The sequence below is a fragment of the Mastigoproctus giganteus genome, chromosome 2 (genome assembly GCF_048544385.1).
Source record: "Mastigoproctus giganteus isolate SK-2022 chromosome 2, ASM4854438v1, whole genome shotgun sequence".
Lineage (NCBI taxonomy): Eukaryota > Metazoa > Arthropoda > Arachnida > Uropygi > Thelyphonidae > Mastigoproctus > Mastigoproctus giganteus.
This window is the reverse complement of record NC_143576.1, coordinates 194010079-194028536: the sequence shown is the minus strand read 5'-3', so window position 1 is coordinate 194028536 and position 18458 is coordinate 194010079. Positions and strand designations below refer to the sequence as shown.

The following is an 18458-nucleotide window of genomic DNA, read 5'->3' as shown; positions in this document are numbered from 1 at the left end:
GGTAGGTGTGTCCATCTTCAAGGAAGGCCTTCAGCAGGCTGTACATGACCAACTGTTGTGTGAATGTACCAGAAGGTGCAGACAAGGAAAAAAACAACCAGCTTGCACAGAACTTATAGTGCAACTCTGATGATGAATGAATAGAGCAAGTGACTGCTGCAGTGGCTCATGCAGACCAACTGAACCAAAAAGTACAATGTGGGGCAGCCCAGGGTACTTTGCAGCAGGACTTTTAAACATACTCTCCATTGGATAAAATATCAGAACAGATCAACTCAACATCCCCTCCTAACTACAGATGTTTATAACATGCAGTCATAAACATTTATACCTCACCTTGAATCACAAACAACACAGTGTTGTACCACGCATAAGAGCTGACAGTGAAAGCTCCTTTGTTTGAAGCTTTGGCAACATGGTGCAAATAAACCTAGGTACATATTGTACCATCATTACCAAAGGTTGGCTGGGATTGCTTAATATAAGAAATAAAATTTAAAAACATATATAAAAAAACCATCAAATTACCAACCACATACATGTGTCAATGTTCTTGCTGTTCCCTGACAATGACATCTTTAGGAAAGATAATGCCTGGGTCAGATGTGTGTGGGAATGGTTTGCTGAACACTGGACATTTCACTCCTCCAATGGCCCCTAATTCCTCTGACTCAAACCCCATCAAACATCTGTGGGATGAGGTGAGAAGACTGAGCTCAGACATGTACTGCCACCTTTCAATGTGGGACAATTATAGAATGCTATACAGATAGCATGCTGATTCATATCTCAAGATGTGTTCAAGCACCTAGTGACGTCCTTGCCATGATGTGTACGTGCAACAGTCTACATCATGCATTTGAATAATAGTCAAAAATGAATGCTTCAATGGAAGGGAAAAGTTGGAATTAAGGTTTAAAGATTTGGTGTTGCTTTAATTCACACAGTTAATTTTTTTTTTTTATTAATTTTCAAAGCAAAATAAATTAAGCAATTACTCAAATTGCATTTTTTTTTCTTTAAATTTCCATAACTTTCTGTGAATGTTTCCCATTCTGCAGTCCATTGTGAATAATTATATTATCACATGGCATAAGTTTTTGTTGAGACCTACACCAACATACTACAGATTGAATGTAGAAAGCAGCACCCCATAAATTAACATATGTTTCATGTTTTTTTTAATAAATTTTATTTTCTGAAATCACATCAGTTGAGTCATGAATGTGTTTTACATTACTTATTGTAGTACTCCAGTGTAACCAGTCATTTTGCATCCATTTCTCTGATACTCTAACAAAACTCCTCAGACACTTTAAATTCCATTTTCTGCCAGGATTCTACTATAGCATTTATGACATGCAATTCTGAATCACTGTATAATACTATTGCCAAATTAATTTTTGTACAGTAAACCCCCGCTATTCGCGGGGGTTACGTTTCCTGAGAAATGCCGCGAATACCGAAAACGCGAATACTGAGTTATGGTTCCCATAGTAATAAAGGGGTTCCATTCCAAAGTATGAAATATATAAGAAAAACTAAAATTTTGTCTATGTATGTATGTATTATATGTACCTTCATAATATGACTATGTACATAGACAGTACATAGTGAAATGCAAGCATATGGCATCGAAATGAAAATAAGAAACAATTTAATATTAAATGTAATATTTATTAGAAATTTCAAACAAATCTTTCAATCCAGCGCCTTTGCTATAGCTAAAAAACTTATCCCGCCAGTTCTATCACCAGTTTCGCTAAAGTGTTGATAAAGGTATTTTGCCTTTTCACGAATGATGAGTGAACTTAACGGAATTTTATTTTGAGTTCGGTTTTCTATCCACAGATTTAAAACTTTTTCCATTTTTTCTAATTTAATATCACGAGTTACAGAGCAAATTTTTGAAGCCATTAGCGCGTTTTCATGGACACTATGGCGGATTTCTTCTTCCGATTTCTTGATTAATCGTACCGTTGACTCATTGATTTTATAATGTTTTGCCACTGAGGAGACACTTTCACCATTAGAAATTTTATCTAATAACTCAATTTTATTCGCTAATGTCATCACCTTTGATCTTTTCACATTTCCCTTGTTATTCGTAGCCATATTTTTGTACGGGTTAGAAAGAACTTGTTCACAATAAAGTCACTTTCTTCCATTAACACACTCGAAAAAGTCTGTTTTACACTGCAAAACGGTAGATTTATCACTTTTGTAAACTTATCAATTTATAAATTGATAAATTTATTCAATTTATAAGCATATAAATTAAAAGCAAATGACGAAACTTTCCATGACAAGCGCATAACACATACTGAACAAGGATTAGCGAGAAACATCCACACTCGCGATTTTGTCACCCCTCTCCCCCCACCTACTGAGTGCTGTTTTGACCGGGAAAGATAATTTTAGCCACACCCATGTTTTTTTATGGTGGAAAATGTTCACGTCGCTTTAAAATTCACATTTTTTTAGGTTTCATTTTATATTAAATCAGCGACCACGAAACCGCGAATACAAATACCGCGAATAGCAGGAGTTTACTGTATTTATATAACAGAAGTGTATTTACTAGGGTTAAAAACTTATCAGATATATCAGAGGCAATGTCAGGAGCAGCGGAGACTTGCTATCTTGGGGGGGGATTCACAAAAACCAATAGATTAACAGTAGCTGCAAGCAGAAATGGAAATGATTCTTGCACTGCTTCTATTGGAATGAAAAGCAGCCTGAAAAGCAAGTTGCGGGATTTCAGGAACTGCTGGGAGTCATCATGAAACAAGTAAATACATGGGCTGTGTTAGAGTAACAAAGAGTAAGAACAGGTGCATGTATACTTGCATATACACCAATAATAGGAATATAGTAAATAAATCTGATGAATTTGAAGTACTGGTCAAGACTTCAAAGGTGGATATTGTTGGGATATCTGAGATGTGGTATCACACAGATATAAGAAATGCAGAATTAGAATTTGGGGAGTGCAATGTGTACAGAAAGGATAGACAGGAAAGGAAGGGAGGAGGGGTTATGCTGTTAGATAAGAAACACAAAATCTAAGGCAATGCATCCAGTTGACATGGATGGCCAGTGCAATGTTGAGTAAGTTTGGGGTGACAGAAGCACTGAGAGAGCAAAAATGACAGTAGGATTGTGTTATAGGCCTAACGACTCAGATGACTACAATGAACAACTATACAGAGAAACAGAATGGGACAGTAAATCAGAATGTCTTATAATGGGGGATATTAACTTTCTAGATATTTACTGGAACTTGTGGATTGTTCACTCGCACACTAGCAAGACTTTTGTGGATTTACTGGATAACCGTTTTCTACAGCAGCATGTTTGAGCAGCAACCAGAGTTAGTAATACTCTTGATCTGATTATCAGCAGTGATTATTAATGAATTAAGAATTAACAGATAAAGGAACAACTAGATGGCAACAATCACTGTGTATTGATGTGGGATTTACTGAAAGATGCAATTATTATCAAGAGTAAAGGGAACGGTTTTTGCTTTTCTAAAGGTGACTACAGTGGTCTGCAGGTCGTTGATTGCCAGAATGAACTTCAATCTGTCGTTGTGGTAGTTGACAGCTGAAATAAATTCAAGGCTGAACTAGACAACCTTTTGGAGTGATTGGATTGGGTTTTTTTTTTTTTTTTTCTTTTGGCAGATGCTAAATAAACTTGCTTTCTTGCATTATATGCCTCTACTAATGCTAATGTCTCAGATTTTTCATATTCTATACAGTGGGACCAACTAATGATGTTATCAACAGCAAATTCTAAATGGGAAGCATTCAAGGAATTAATCTTGGAAGCTACTAGGCTTTTCATACCAACTAAGAAATACTGTTCAAGGTTTAGGCCCAAATGGATGTCAGATGAACTAATGAGACTTGTTGCAGAGAAGGAAAATACATGGCATGCATATAAATTATCAGGCAACACAGAAGCCAATGGTAGATATAAGCTGGTCTGTAATCAAGTCACAAAGGAGATTAAGCAAGAGAAGGCAGATTATGAAAACTCTTTAGCAAAGGATGCAAAGAAAAACTGCAAAGACTTCTTTACTTACATAAATTCTAGAAACAAGGGAATGAATCAGATTGGACAACTTGATATCGATGATTTGACTGTTGATGATCCTGCTCAGATAGCTGACAAACTGAACAAATATTTTACATCTACATTCACACATGAAGAATTCTGTAGGGAAGTGGAGAACAGAAGCTTATTAAACTCTAACAGGGAACTAAATGATTTTGTAATAACTGAGAGAAAAGTGTAGAAGAAACTGTTGAAGTTAAACATCAGAAAGCACTTGGGGTAGATGGCATATAGTCAGTTATATTAAAGGAGGCAGCAAAGGAAGTAAGCAAACCCTTTGCCATAATTATGAGAGCATCCTTGAACTCAGGAGAGATCCCCATGGACTGGAGATGTGCAAATGTATCTCCAATTCCCAAAAGGGAATCAAAGGGTGGCACAAGTAATTATAAACCTGTTAGTTTAACTTCTGTTCTGGGGAAAATAAATGAGTCACTGGTTAAAGAAGCATTCCAGGATCATCTAGACAAGACTGCAGTAATAATTCAGACACAGCATGGGTTTGTTAAGGGGAAGTCTTGTCTGAACAATCTGATTGGATACCATGATGTGGGCACAAAAGAAATGGATTCAAAAAATAATTTTGATATCATTTACTTGGATTTCAGGAAAGCTTTTGATACTGTTGCACCTGGAAGACTACTGTAGATACTGGAGCAGTATGGAATTAAGGGCAAGTTGCTACAATGTATAAAAGGAAGATTTGAGTGGGTGAAGACAGCGACTGGTAATCAATGGACACTGCTCTTTATGGTCTAATGTTATTAGTGGAGTTCCCCAGGGTTCAGTGTTGGGGCCATTGTTGTTTTGTATATTTATCAATGATATTGATGAAGGTATATCAGACTAATGTTGTAGTTTTCAGATGATACAAGGATTGGCAGAGTTGTTAATTGTAAACACCCTAGAAAAATTGGGCAGATGGGCTGAGAAGTGGCAACTGAAGTTTAACATTGACGAATGCAAAGTACTGCATATGAGAAGCAATAATCTCAAAGAAATGTACCAACTGTGTAGTACTACACTAAGGATAGTGAAGAATGAAAAAGACCTGGGGGTATTTGTACAGTCATATATGAAGTTTTCTGAGCACTGCAGACATGCTGCTAGAGCAGGTCATGGGGTCTAGTCAATGATATACACAAATTTTGCTAACAGGGATAAGGAGGTAATTATCCCCTTGTATAAGGCAATGGTCAGACCACACTTTGAGTACTGCATACAGGTCTGGTGGCCTCATTTTAGGAAGGATGTACAGTGAAATCTGCTAGAATGAGTACAGAGAAGGGCAACAAGACTGGTGAGGAGAACAAAGGAGTATTCTTACCAAGAAAGGCTTCAGTTCTGCAAATTGCAGCACCTGGAGATTGGGCACCTGCAAGGTGATCTTAAAAAAAGGCTTTGAGTGGCTTGAGCAGGCTTGATTTGATGGGATTCATCTTCCAAACCTGAAGGAGCATAACCTCAAATTGAGGAAAGACAGTTATAGAATAGATGTGCGAATATTTGCCTTTAGCCAGAGGGTGGTTGATTGCTGGCTTCCATCTGTCGTTGTGGAAGTTGATAGCTTATATAAATTCAAGGAAGATGTGGACATACTTTTGGAGCGAATAGATGGGAAAAATGGGAAGTTTTTTTTTTTTTTTTTGGTTGATGCTGTAAAAGCTTGCTTTTTTGCATCATATGCCTCTGCTAATGCTAATATATATATTTCACATATATAAACTATGAGATAAATATACTCAGTGATCACTAAATTATAACCACCCCATTAATAAAGAACGATGCCACATAGCCACACTAAATTATGAACGATGCCACACTAAATTATAACCACCCCATTGATAAAGAACGATGCCACGTAAAAAAAGCCAAATGGCTTTGTATGTTAGAGCAGTGGTAATTCGCATTTGGTTGTGCAAGTCAAACTGATAAAGCAGCAGTTATGGGACATAGTCAAGATATCACAAAATTTCAGAAGGGCATGAGTATAGCAGCTCATGTTGGGTTCTTTCATATAAGAAATGGAATGTCTTGGCAATTGCTCACAGCCCACTGTGGTTAAGGTGTAGAAAGAATGGTGTTGAATGACTAACACAACTTTCTGCCAACAGAACTGTAAAGGATTATGCAAAGGGATTATGCACATGTAAAAAAAGCCAAATGGCTTTGTATGTTAGAGCAGTGGTAATTCACATTTGGTTGTGCAAGTCAAACTGATAAAGCAGCAGTTATGGGACGTAGTCAAGATATCACAAAATTTCAGAAGGGCATGAGTATAGCAGCTCATGTTGGGTTCTTTCATATAAGAAATGGAATGTCTTGGCAATTGCTCACAGCCCACTGTGGTTAAGGTGTAGAAAGAATGGTGTTGAATGACTAACACAACTTTCTGCCAACAGAACTGTAAAGGATTATGCAAAGGGGGGGAGTATGTCTGTCATGAGCAAAGAGTGCAGTGCACTGTGTGACCTCAACAGCAAGACACTGTGCAACAGTTGATATCGCAATACAATATGGGGAATGCAGAAACAATATTCTAAATGACAATGCACCACACACTTGGACATATGGGGTTCCACAACAGACAACCTAAAAGACACTATCTCTTCACTGCTGATCACTGTCAACAGCAAATGCTATGGTGTCAACATGGATGCAAATCTTTTAACGAACAGTAATTTTAACAATATTCAATTGCTTTTAAACATATATACCTTTTGCATGATCTTTGTCCATCTGACATGCTGTCTTTTTCCATTCTTCTAATTTCTCCTGTAATGGCATTATCAAGTTACCCATTATGGAGCTGCAAAAATATAATAAAAATATAATCTAATTATTTCATGACATCCACTGAAAGCTGATCAGAAAGGATAAAAAAATGAGAGAAAAGAAAGCAAATGACAAACATTCATGATGATATGATGAAATTTAAAAAAAAAAAAAAAAATTTTTTTGTTTATACCTATGTACAGTTACTTGGTAAGAGAAGTTTACAATTAATCATTGGACAATGAATACATTGTTACTGCATTTAGCAATCAACTATGATCCACTCAAATATATGCACTATTACACACTGTAGCACTTGATCATTCAAGCTGCACTGGGCCTAAACAACTTTATACCTAAAAAACTATACATACAATGGCAGATTCAGGGTAGGAGAACTGGGCACGTGCCCCCCTTCCGGTCAATTGTCAGAAAATATAAACCAATCGTTTATATTCCCTTTAGCTACAAAAAAAAAAAATTTTCATTGTTCACATAGGATTTTATCTATTTTTGCATTGTGGCTCAGCGATATTCAACTGACTACAGTTGGCAACACTGATGCTGATGTGATCACCAAGGCGTCACACATTTTGGTTGTGCATAATGTTTACTTCAAAGTAATTCAGACTTAGCTGTGTGCTTGTGTTCACCAGTCAAATTATGTTTGAGTGTCATAATTGTTTTTTTTTCTGTGCATTATTTTGTTCACAATTTTGTGCACGATTTGCCTTGTTTCATGCCTAACAGGCACAAAATTGTGCTTCCCCCTGTCACAAGTGGTGTCCCTCTCATCATTTTTTTCTAGATCCGCACTGTATACATACAAATTTTCAATATGTGAAATTCTAGTAGAAGTTTAAATAACATATATACTATGTTAAACACCATCTTTGAATTCAGGGGAAGTCCTTGCGGACTACAGATGTATGAATGTATCCCGAATTCACAGAGGGGGATCAAAGTATGACATTGGAGGCAAATTGCTGCTATGGATAAAGGGATGGTTGAGTGGGAGAAGACAGAGAGTGGTGATCAATGAACACTGCTCTCCGTGGACTAATGTTATTAGTGGAGTCCCCCAGGGTTCAGTGTTGGGTCCACTGTTATTTTCTGTATTTATTAATAATACTGATGATGGTATATCAGGCTTAATGTCCAAGTTTGCAGACGATATGAAGGTTGGCAGGGTTTTTAATGACAGTACACTGCCACAACAGGATCTATAAAAGTTGAGCAGATGGGCCGAGAGGTGGCAACTGAAGAGGTGGCAACAATGACATTAACAAATGTAAAGAACAAAGAACTGCATATGGGAAGCAGTAACTCCAGAGTAACGTATCAACTGTATGGTACAACACTGACAGTGATAGAGAATGAAAAGGACCTGGGGATAATTGTGCAAGCAGATATGAAGTTTTCTGAGCAGTGCAGATGGTCTGCAAGAGTAGCTCATGGTGTCTTGTCAATGATATACAGGAATTTTTCTAGTAGGGATAAGGAGGTGTTATCCCTTTGTATAAGGCAATGGTCAGGCCACACCTCGAGTACTATATACAGGTCTAGAGGCCACATTTTAAGAAGGATGTAGAGCTGCTGGAATGAGTACAGAGAAGGGCAACAAGATTAGTGGAGACAGAAATGTAAACGAGTAGTGTCAGGATTATCACAAAAAATTGAAATGCAGTAATTGATTGTCTAAGAAAAGGTTGGTTATTTGGTTTTTAGGAGCATAAGCAACTATGGCCATATTGCTCCGGAATATGCGGTGGTCATTCCCTGACCTTTCCGCATCCTCCGTATTTGGTGGTGACGGGCTCGAACCCCGGTCTAATCATGAAGCGTGTGCTACGCACTGCTGCTCCTTCCCACCTGGCTACTGAGGCGCCTCTAAGAAAAGGTGAAAGTGCTACAAGTATAGTATCGGTTCATGGAATAGAAAGAAAACAGTAAATGATATAAAGCATGATGGAGACAAAATTGAGAACCATTTGTCAAAAATAGAAACCACTGATGGTAAGGTGAAACGTAAAACAATGACGCTTGCTAAAAATGAACAATTGGATACTGCAATGTTTCAATGGTTTGTTCAAAAACGTAGCCAAGGAATTCCATTGTCGGGACCTAGAGAAGGGCAACAAGATTAGTGAAGACAGAAATGTAAACGAGTAGTGTCAGGATTATCACAAAAAATTAAAATGCAGTAATTGATTGTCTAAGAAAAAGGTTGGTTATTTGGTTTTTAGGAGCATAAGCAACTAAGGCCATATTGCTCCGGGATATGCGGTGGTCATTCCCTGACCTTTCCACATCCTCCGTATTTGGTGGTGACGGGCTCGAACCCCAGTCTAATCAAGAAGTGTGTGCTACGCACTGCTGCTCCTTCCCACCTGGCTACGGAGGCGCCTCTAAGAAAAGGTGAAAGTGCTACAGGTATAGTATCGGTTCATGGAATAGAAAGAAAACAGTAAATGATATAAAGCATGATGGAGACAAAATTGAAAACCATTTGTCAAAAATAGAAACCACTGATGTTAAGGTGAAACGTAAAACAATGACGCTTGCTAAAAATGAACAATTGGATACTACAATGTTTCAATGGTTTGTTCAAAAACGTAGCCAAGGAATTCCATTGTCGGGACGTATAATAACTGAAAACGCCATCGAAATCAATAAAAATCTAGGCAGAGATCCTTCATTCAAGGCTAGCATAGGATGGTTGGACAAATTTAAGTTTTTCCATAGTATTCGAAAGTGGTCGATCCAGGGTGAGAACCAAGTGCAGATAACGCAACAATTTCTGTTTATTGTGAAAAACTACAGAAGGAAATAGCTGATCGAAGTTTGGTTAAAGACTGAATATACAACTGCAATGAGACTGGCCTTAACTGGAAGGCACTACTTCAAAAGACACTGGCCTCAATGACTGAACATATGGCACATGGGATATAAGATGCAAAAAGATCGCATCACTATAATGGTATATGCTAACGCCAGCAGTAGTCATAAATTGCCTTTGGTTGTTATAGGAAAACCTAAAACAATGCGTGGATGAGCCAAGATATATTTCATGACTGGTTTCATAAAATATTTGTACCATGTGTAAGATCAAATTTGCCATCAAAAGGTTTACTAAATTTTCCATTCCTACTGATGCACAATCTGCCTACTCATCCCACACACGAATGTGATTTAAAAAGTGATGATGATGGCAAAATACATGCCACTTTCTGTCAGCAAACACAACATTTCTCATTCAACCGATAGACCAAGAGTATGAAACGATATTTCATACTCTCAAAAATATCGTTATCACAAAATATTCACTCAAAAACTTGTTTCAGCAAAAAATAAATTAAGATGTAAATGAATAAAGTCTTGGTGGTTATAAGTGAAGTATAATTTTATTTTAGACAGAGTTTTGGAAAAGCTACACTATAAAAAGCAATTTATGATGTGTATCTATGAGTAAAGAGCGATGCATAATTAGTTTTGTAATGAACGGTACACAGATAATAGTAGCGATGAATCTTTTAAAGTTGATAGAAATTTATAAAGGAAAATAAAACGTTGTTCGATTTTTTGATGAAAACTAAATCAATAAGACCGAAATCGTACTGTTTTAAGTGCAATGATTATTTTAAACTAACCGAATCAAGAACAGAGTCATGTGGAAAGTTCTGGCATTGTAAAAAATGTTCTGCGTGAGGTTCTTTATTAAAACATAGTTTTATGGAAAATACAAAACTTCAATATGAAAAATACAATACAAAAAAGGGGATATAAATTGCAGTTGTTAAAAAAACCCATTAAGTTGGGTGGATCAGGGGAAACTGCAGAAGCAAATGAAACTGTATTAATAAAACCAAAATCAGAGAATCATGTTCATGAAATTCAGAAAAAAATCGGAAAGCAAAAACTCTTTTACGCATTATTAGAACAGTAGTGAAGAAAAACACTACCATCATAACAGATGAATGGAGTGGATATAGGTGTATTACGGCTTTAGAAAAAAAGATTTACAAACATTTAACAGTGAAACATAAGGAACATTTTTTAGATCCACATATAGGAACACATGAATAACATTGAAGCTCAGTGGAAGAGACTAAAAAGTGTGACTAAAAGACTAAATGGCAGCTGTAAAGATATGTTGACGGGTCACACGAATGAATATATGTGGCATCAGATTTATGTGAAAAATCATGAAGATACTTTTCAGAATATCATTAATCAAATTTCGAATAGCTATTGAGGTACAATTATATTATTTGTATTTATGAAATTGATTTTTTTTTTCTGAAAAAGAACTTTTCAATTCATTTTTATGTTCTTCATTATGCTTTTTTCTCATTATTAAAAGCAGATTTTTGGAGTTCATGAGTGTTTTCACTATATTACTGATATAGGTTTGATTTTTTTTTTTTTTTTTTTTTTTTTTGGCTGATGCTGCATAAGCTCATACACTTGCTTTGCTTTCTTGCATCACATGTCACTACTACTACTACAAAAAAAGGAAAAGGTTTGTTATTTTTCATTATATTTTATAACCTGACCATAAATAGTAGGTTAAGACAGAAAGATTCTTTTTATATATATATATATACACACACACACACACACACACACACACATGCACACATACAGGGCCTCTGACATGAATTTTATCAGGGGGCACAAAGTTTCTTTCGGGCCCTCTTCCCTTCTCCATTAGTCATCCTGTTTTTATCCACTATGGTTTTATGCCATGAGCTGTAGTCTGTAAGGCTTAAAAGGATATGGAAGATGAGGGGGCAGTGGATGGAATGGAGTGCTCTCTTGATTTTCTACATTTGAGGCCTTATGCTCCTATACTCCCTCCATGATAAATATAAATAAAATAAAATAGGATCAGAGAGAAAAAGCACATTTTATTTGGACATCTTTGTTTATGCTGCAATACAGATAAGGAGAAAGAATTCACATTGAAACAGCATTTTATATTGCAATGCAGATCAGATCATCAGAAGACATAATTATTAATAAAAAGTAAAAAAAAAAAAAAAAAAGGTAGATAGGCTTAGTATTTACTTTAATTTTAAAAAAAGAGCTTTCCTGGCCTTTTGTTGTGAAAAATAAAATTAATTGTTCTGGCAATGTTTGATTCAATACTTAGCCTGGCCAAATCCACAAGATGTTCCTGAGACATTGTAGACCTTAAATAATTCTTAATAAGCTTGAGTTTGCTAAATGACCACTCTGCAGAATTACTGTTGCTGGAATTGTTAATAGTATTCTTAAGCTAACACAAACATTTGGTTTTGTTATGTTTGTTATTTGGTTTTTAGGCGCCTCCATAGCCAGGTGGGCAGGTGTTATTTGGATTTTAGGAGCATTAGTAACTAATGCTCCTCACATTGCTCGGAGGATATGCACTGGTCATTCCCTGACATTTCCACATCCTCCATATTTGGTGGTCACGGGCTCGAACCCCAGTCTAATCAAGAAGCATGTGCTACGCACTGCTGCTCCTGCCCACCTGGCTACGGAGACACCACAAACATTTGGAAACAAATTATCAAGCTTATACTCTGCTAACAAATTCAACAGATCTAATAGCTTTAACTGTGCATTTACAAAATTTGCTTTATGTACTGAGGGTAAATGCATTTCTTTTCCAAAATCATCACCGTTAAGATCAGCAGGATGTTGCTCTGATAAAGATAAAGCTTTTCTCTCCACATCACTTTCAGACATGGTGAGATATTCCCGCAAGAAATCAAATTTTTCTGCCAACTGCTTAACAGCATTGCAGCGGACAGTTAATCCTACTATAACACTGTCTACCAAAATGTAAAACACACACGTTCTGAGGCAGGCCTCTTCTGGCATATCATCTGTATCATTCATTTCCTCCAAGTTAGCATCAGGTATGCTGTCATCATGCATACCTTGCCCTCTTGCACCTAACTCCACCATATCTACGGGAGAGTTTTATTTCTATCTTTACGTTTGACGCAACCAATTTGGCTTTATTCCACGTGCATTTCCAGTTGTTTCGAAGTTTTGTCAGATCTGTGAGGAGAGTTTCTATGTTTGCTACTTCAACATCCAGTGTGGCATCTCTAGTTTGGATGACTTTGTTGCAAATATCTATGCCAGCTAATATTTTGTACCATCATAGCTCACATTAACGCACAGGCAAAAGATATCACATATAATAAAACTCCATGGACTTTATTTCTTGTTTTGGCTGTCAAATTTAGTTCTAGGAGGTCTTCCAGTGCTAATTAATTTAATGCCAGGCAATTGAGCTGCAAAAGCTTTACACATTCAACATGATCTGACCATCTCGTTTCAGACATACCATGAAGAGAGAACAACCAATACAGTTTTGTAAAAATTTCCACCGCTTAGGACTGGAACTGAACAGATAGTACATAATTTGGATTTTTCCGAAAGAGGTTACTGCTTCAGGAAATTCAGAAGTCATCATTTCCACATAAGTTGAGTGTGTGACAACCGCAAAGTGAAAAAATTGCTGTTGAGCATTGTTCTTGTATTTTTGCTTGTGCATCGTTGTATTTTCCAGCCATATTTGCCCCATTATCGTAGGCTTGAGCTCTACAATCACTGAGAAGAATAGCATGTTCTTTCAATGTATCAGTTATCAACTGGGCAATTTCTTCCCCCTTTTTTTGTTGCTACAATCTGAAAACTTGAGAAATCCTTCTTGAATCTCATACTGCGTTTCTTTTAAAAGTACGTATCTCAAAAGAAATGTTGTTTGTTCAATATGGGAACAATCTACTATTACTGCAAAGTACTTTGCAGATTGCTTTTCCAGCAAAATGTGTTGTTTCACAAGATTTGAGCATTCTGCAATAAATTCATTTTGAGTCAGGGGCCAGATAATGAACTTGAAGCTGCTCACCCCTCTTCTGTGACTCCTCTAAGCTTAGCACATGTTCCTGAAGGATGGGGTCCCACCTGGAGAGCAGTTCAATGAGTCCTAAAAAGTGTCCATTGTTTGAATCACCAATTCGATGGGATGAACCAGTAAATGCCAGACCAAGTTCTCCCAAGAAGAGTACAACATCGATTATGCATTTAAAAGATTGTACCATTTCACAGGTTCAGTTTTGACTGACGCTTCTAAGATGGTGTCAACTCCTGTCCAAGACAGCAGGTGCCTTTCTAATTCTCACCAAGCTAGGTAACATTCTCTGTGGCTATTGCCTCTTTCATGTTTTGAGATCTTGTAGGAATGTTTCCACCACTTCCCATTAGAATCCCAGCCTTCAGCAGATACCAGTGCAGATTTAGATGCAGAAGTGCTAGTCTTGAGACTATTGACTGTCTTGTGCCAAAATAATCGACATGGAAAGCAATATAATGCTTGTTTCCAGACAAGCCAGTCTCTTACATGTAGTTGTCCATTGGTGCTTTGAAATTTCAGTATGCTTTCTGGGAAAACTTGATTGCAGTTATCTTTTGGGAATATTTTAGGCAGAGGGATGTGACCATTTGTAACATACTTTTCCATTTCCTTTTGAGATGGAAACTCAGTTGTGATACATCCAATGTCAAGGCCTACATTATGATTAATCCTCTCGTTTTCCAAATTCACTTCCACATGCACCTGTGTGTCTGTTTCTTCCTGTTTTTCATTTTCTGCATCTGCCCCTTCATCAAAATCCTGTGAATGATTACCCAAATCAACTGCTCTTTGTTTGGAGATGAGGTTTCCAACAGTTTCTTCTTGATCCATTTCTATAGATGAAGTTCAATGAAAAATCTTTTGAAGCTGCACTTAATCCAAATTGAAAAAGCATTTGTTGAACCCTTTTTTCATTTTCCTTTCATTCTTTCTTGTCTTTTCTTTTCTGGGCTCCTGATTTGTGAGAATACATTTTGGAGAGATGATTTATAATTTATACTTTTATATGAATGGAGGGGTGAAATGGAAGTTTTTTTTTTTTTTTGGCTGATGCTGCATAAGCTTGCTTTCTTGCATCATATGCTAATGCTAATATCTGAAAAAAGAAAAAAAAAAGACAATAAGACAAAAGATATTATATACTAATAATTCAGTAGCAGTGGTAGTAGATTAGTATTAATTAATAGTAGTAGTAGTAGTGCTATAATTAACATGACGTACATTGTCATTTAAGAGAACATGCTTTGGTAATCCTGCACTTTAAGGTGGAAACACACTATTATCACGTCACGGGACTCTCGTCATGTCACTGTTTAGTGTAAACTGTGAAATCAGTCATAGAAGAAGCATCGCTATAATGTAGAGTGACCAGATTAAAAATTTGATCTAGGGGTACTCATGCTTATGTATGGGATATTCATTCCTCATTTTGGGGTACTCGCATTATATCTTAAAAAAAATGAACAATTTTAATAACAAATATTTCATTTATATATATATATATATATATTTTTTTTTTTTTACAAGTTCATGGAATGCAAAATTAGTCAAATTTTAATAAAATTAACTGAATTACAGCCTGTGCTTTAATTCGTTTAATTCGGAAAATTTATTGCAAGAGTTATAAACACTAAAGGAAACTTTTATAAATATTAACATCAAATGGTTTACATAATTTTTCACAATACATATTCAATAAACTTGATTAATTTTATCAAAAAGATAATATTTACCTAGCAATACTTTTCATTTGAGCGAATTTTCTTGAACAGTTTTTCATTTTTTAGTGCATATGCGTAAAATTCTTTGCATGACATATTCTAATTTGTTTTCACCACTAGTTCTCCTTTCACATTCTTTAGGTCTAATTTATTTCTATCCTTTTTCCATGCGTTAAACATTAAGCTAAATGCTCGTTCACTTATTGCATTTGAGTGAGGCAAAGCAAAAACAAGATTAATATTTTTTTCTGTATTATGTACTTCGTACGCATTTAAAAATTTTATCAAAATATCTGTGTATTTTTGAGGGTTATTTTGACTCAATATTTTTATGGAATGATTTCAACAGAACATATTCTTCATAACAGCAAATCGATATTGATATTTGGAATTTTAAATTAAAAAAAAAGTTTGTTGCCTGAGCCTTAAAACATTACAATGCAATAAAAAAAGAAGTCAAGTAGAATGTAAAAGGTCACAAAGTAAGCATAATATAAATATTCTATAACCCTCTTTGTAAATAGGATAGAATGTCGTTTTTTTTTCTTTTGAATCTTTAAGGGTGCATTTCAACAACAACTTTATCGTCAGTTAATCCTTTCTTCCTATATAATCATCTAAACAGGGTGTTTTATGATTTCTGCTTTTTTCCAATAAAAAAAAAAGTAAAGTGCAGCCATTATCAACCCACTGCAGGATGGAAGCCTCCTCAACAATTCATGCTGAAGGAAATGGACCATAATCTGCCACGCTGGTCCAGTGCGGGTTGGCAGATCGACCGTATTCAGCAGTCAGGGGCTTGAACCCCGGTCTACTCAAAGAGCGTGTGCTATTGCACTCCCGCTCCTGCCCACTCAGCTACGGAGGCCGTCTACCCCATTTCAAATTTTAAAAAAGGGGTATCTTGGAAATATAATTCCAAAAAGGGGTATTGTACCCCAAAATGAGGTACGTCTGGCAACCTTACTATAACGTTGTACATGTGTTATTCTCTTTTGAGGAATGCGGAAGCAAAATGAATTGCCACAGTTCATCCTCTTCTTCAGATTTCGAAGAAGATTTAGGAAAATGCATGTGCTTTCCTCATAGCCGAGAAAACAAAAGAGTACGCAATGGATACACAACATAAACTGGAAGAGAACAGAAAAAGGTGAATTCCATCATTTATTGCAGGACTTAGAAGAAGATGAAAATCGTTTTAAGATGTACTTACAGATGAATAAAGAAGAATTTAATTTCTTGTATAATTTAATTAAGGATGACATACAAGGGCAAAACACGCAATTTTGAAATTCAATCAGTGCTAAGGAAAAATTAGTTGTATGTTTAAGGAAAGTTGAAATAATGCAAGTTTAATTTTGAATAAGAATTTATTCTATCAAAATACAAAATAAAAATTTTTAATGAAATTTAATAGCAACAAAAAACTACCTCTCAACCCTAAAAACTGAACTTATAAGAAATTGTTATGAGTTATACAAATTGAAATGATCGACTTGTTTGTTCTCTAAATTTGTTAATTGTAATACTACTGCTCTATTTTCCTCCTTTGGCCATTTTTGAGCATCTCTGTGATCAGACATTTGCGGTGAGTATGCTGAGTAGCTGGTCGAAGTGGAGGGTGCTTCAGAATAGGCACAGGAGCAAGGTCCTTGATGTTGCTGTTATTTGTTTTCAGATATTCTTACTTGTGCACTCAAAACGGCATTATTTACGTGCAATTTAATTTTCTATTAGCATTGCCTCCATTTTCCTCTTGTCATGCGGTCACGTCTAGCGAAATTTCTGTTCGAACTGGAATATCTCAGCTCTCGAAAACATGATTCGGCCTTGAAGCTCGGTATGTTATCTTGTGAATACAGCCAATGACAACAGTGTGTCTCCGAACAATAAACTAAATGGGAAATATAGCTCCCCCACATTTGACGTGATTACATGTGAAGTTCCGTGAAGTAATAATAGTGTGGTTCCACCCTTAGTGTCGTGAGTCACAGTCAGCTTGCAAGTCACAGCCAGCTCCAACCTGTCATCAATGGTATTCTGACAGAGCAGTTCCGACTTGACTGAGCATGTGCGACACTCACTGTATCTGCCAGTCTATATGCTGGCAATGTACTACATACTCGCAGTAATTTATTTTTTATTTTTCGTTCTCAGAAAGAATAAAAAACAATTTCCTGACTATATAAGAATTTGTTTATAAAAATAAAAGTAGATAGTTATAAAAACAATAGTGGAAATAGGTAATTATTATTTTCAGATAATACATTTTGTATTGAATGAAAATAATAATATGACTATATTTTGTGAATATTTGTATATATTTGTAATAATTTGTATACATCGCACATTGCAGTGTTACCAATTAACATATAAGACACACTTGCCTTTCAATCGTAAGGTTAATTGGTAACACTGCAATGTGCGATGTATACAAATTATCACAAATAATCACAAAATATAGTCATAATATTATTATTATTATTATTTCCAGGCAATACAAAATGTATTATCTGAAAATAATAATTAAAAATTAATAATAATTACCTATTTCCATTATTGTTTTTATAACTATCCACCTTTATTTTTATAATCAAATTCTTATGTAGTCAGGAAATTGTTTTTTTTTTATTCTTTCTGAAAATGAAAAAAAAAAAAATAATAAAAATAATAAATTACTGAGAGTACAGTACATATTACATTGCCAGCAGATACAGTGAGTGTCACGCATGCTCAGTCAAGTCGAAACTGGTCGGTCAGAATGCCATTCACAACAGGTTGAACTGGCGGTGACTCATGACACTAAAGTGCAAGATTACCCATGCTAGTACAGCTAAGTTCAAGCAATGTCAACATCTACCAGCGAACGATAACAGCCATTCCGATTTTTAATATTGTATATTAATATACACTTTACC

At 35.8% G+C, this 18458-nt stretch overlaps 1 protein-coding gene across 1 annotated transcript in view; it reads right to left on the bottom strand.

Moving 5' to 3' along the window:
• Nucleotides 1–18458, bottom strand: part of LOC150089873 (uncharacterized) — a 228103-nt gene that overhangs the window by 146562 nt on the left and 63083 nt on the right. The window contains exon 5 of the mRNA XM_090390118.1: nucleotides 6843–6934. Coding sequence (XP_090246244.1) covers nucleotides 6843–6934 — 92 coding nt within the window. The remainder of the gene's footprint in view (nucleotides 1–6842; nucleotides 6935–18458) is intronic.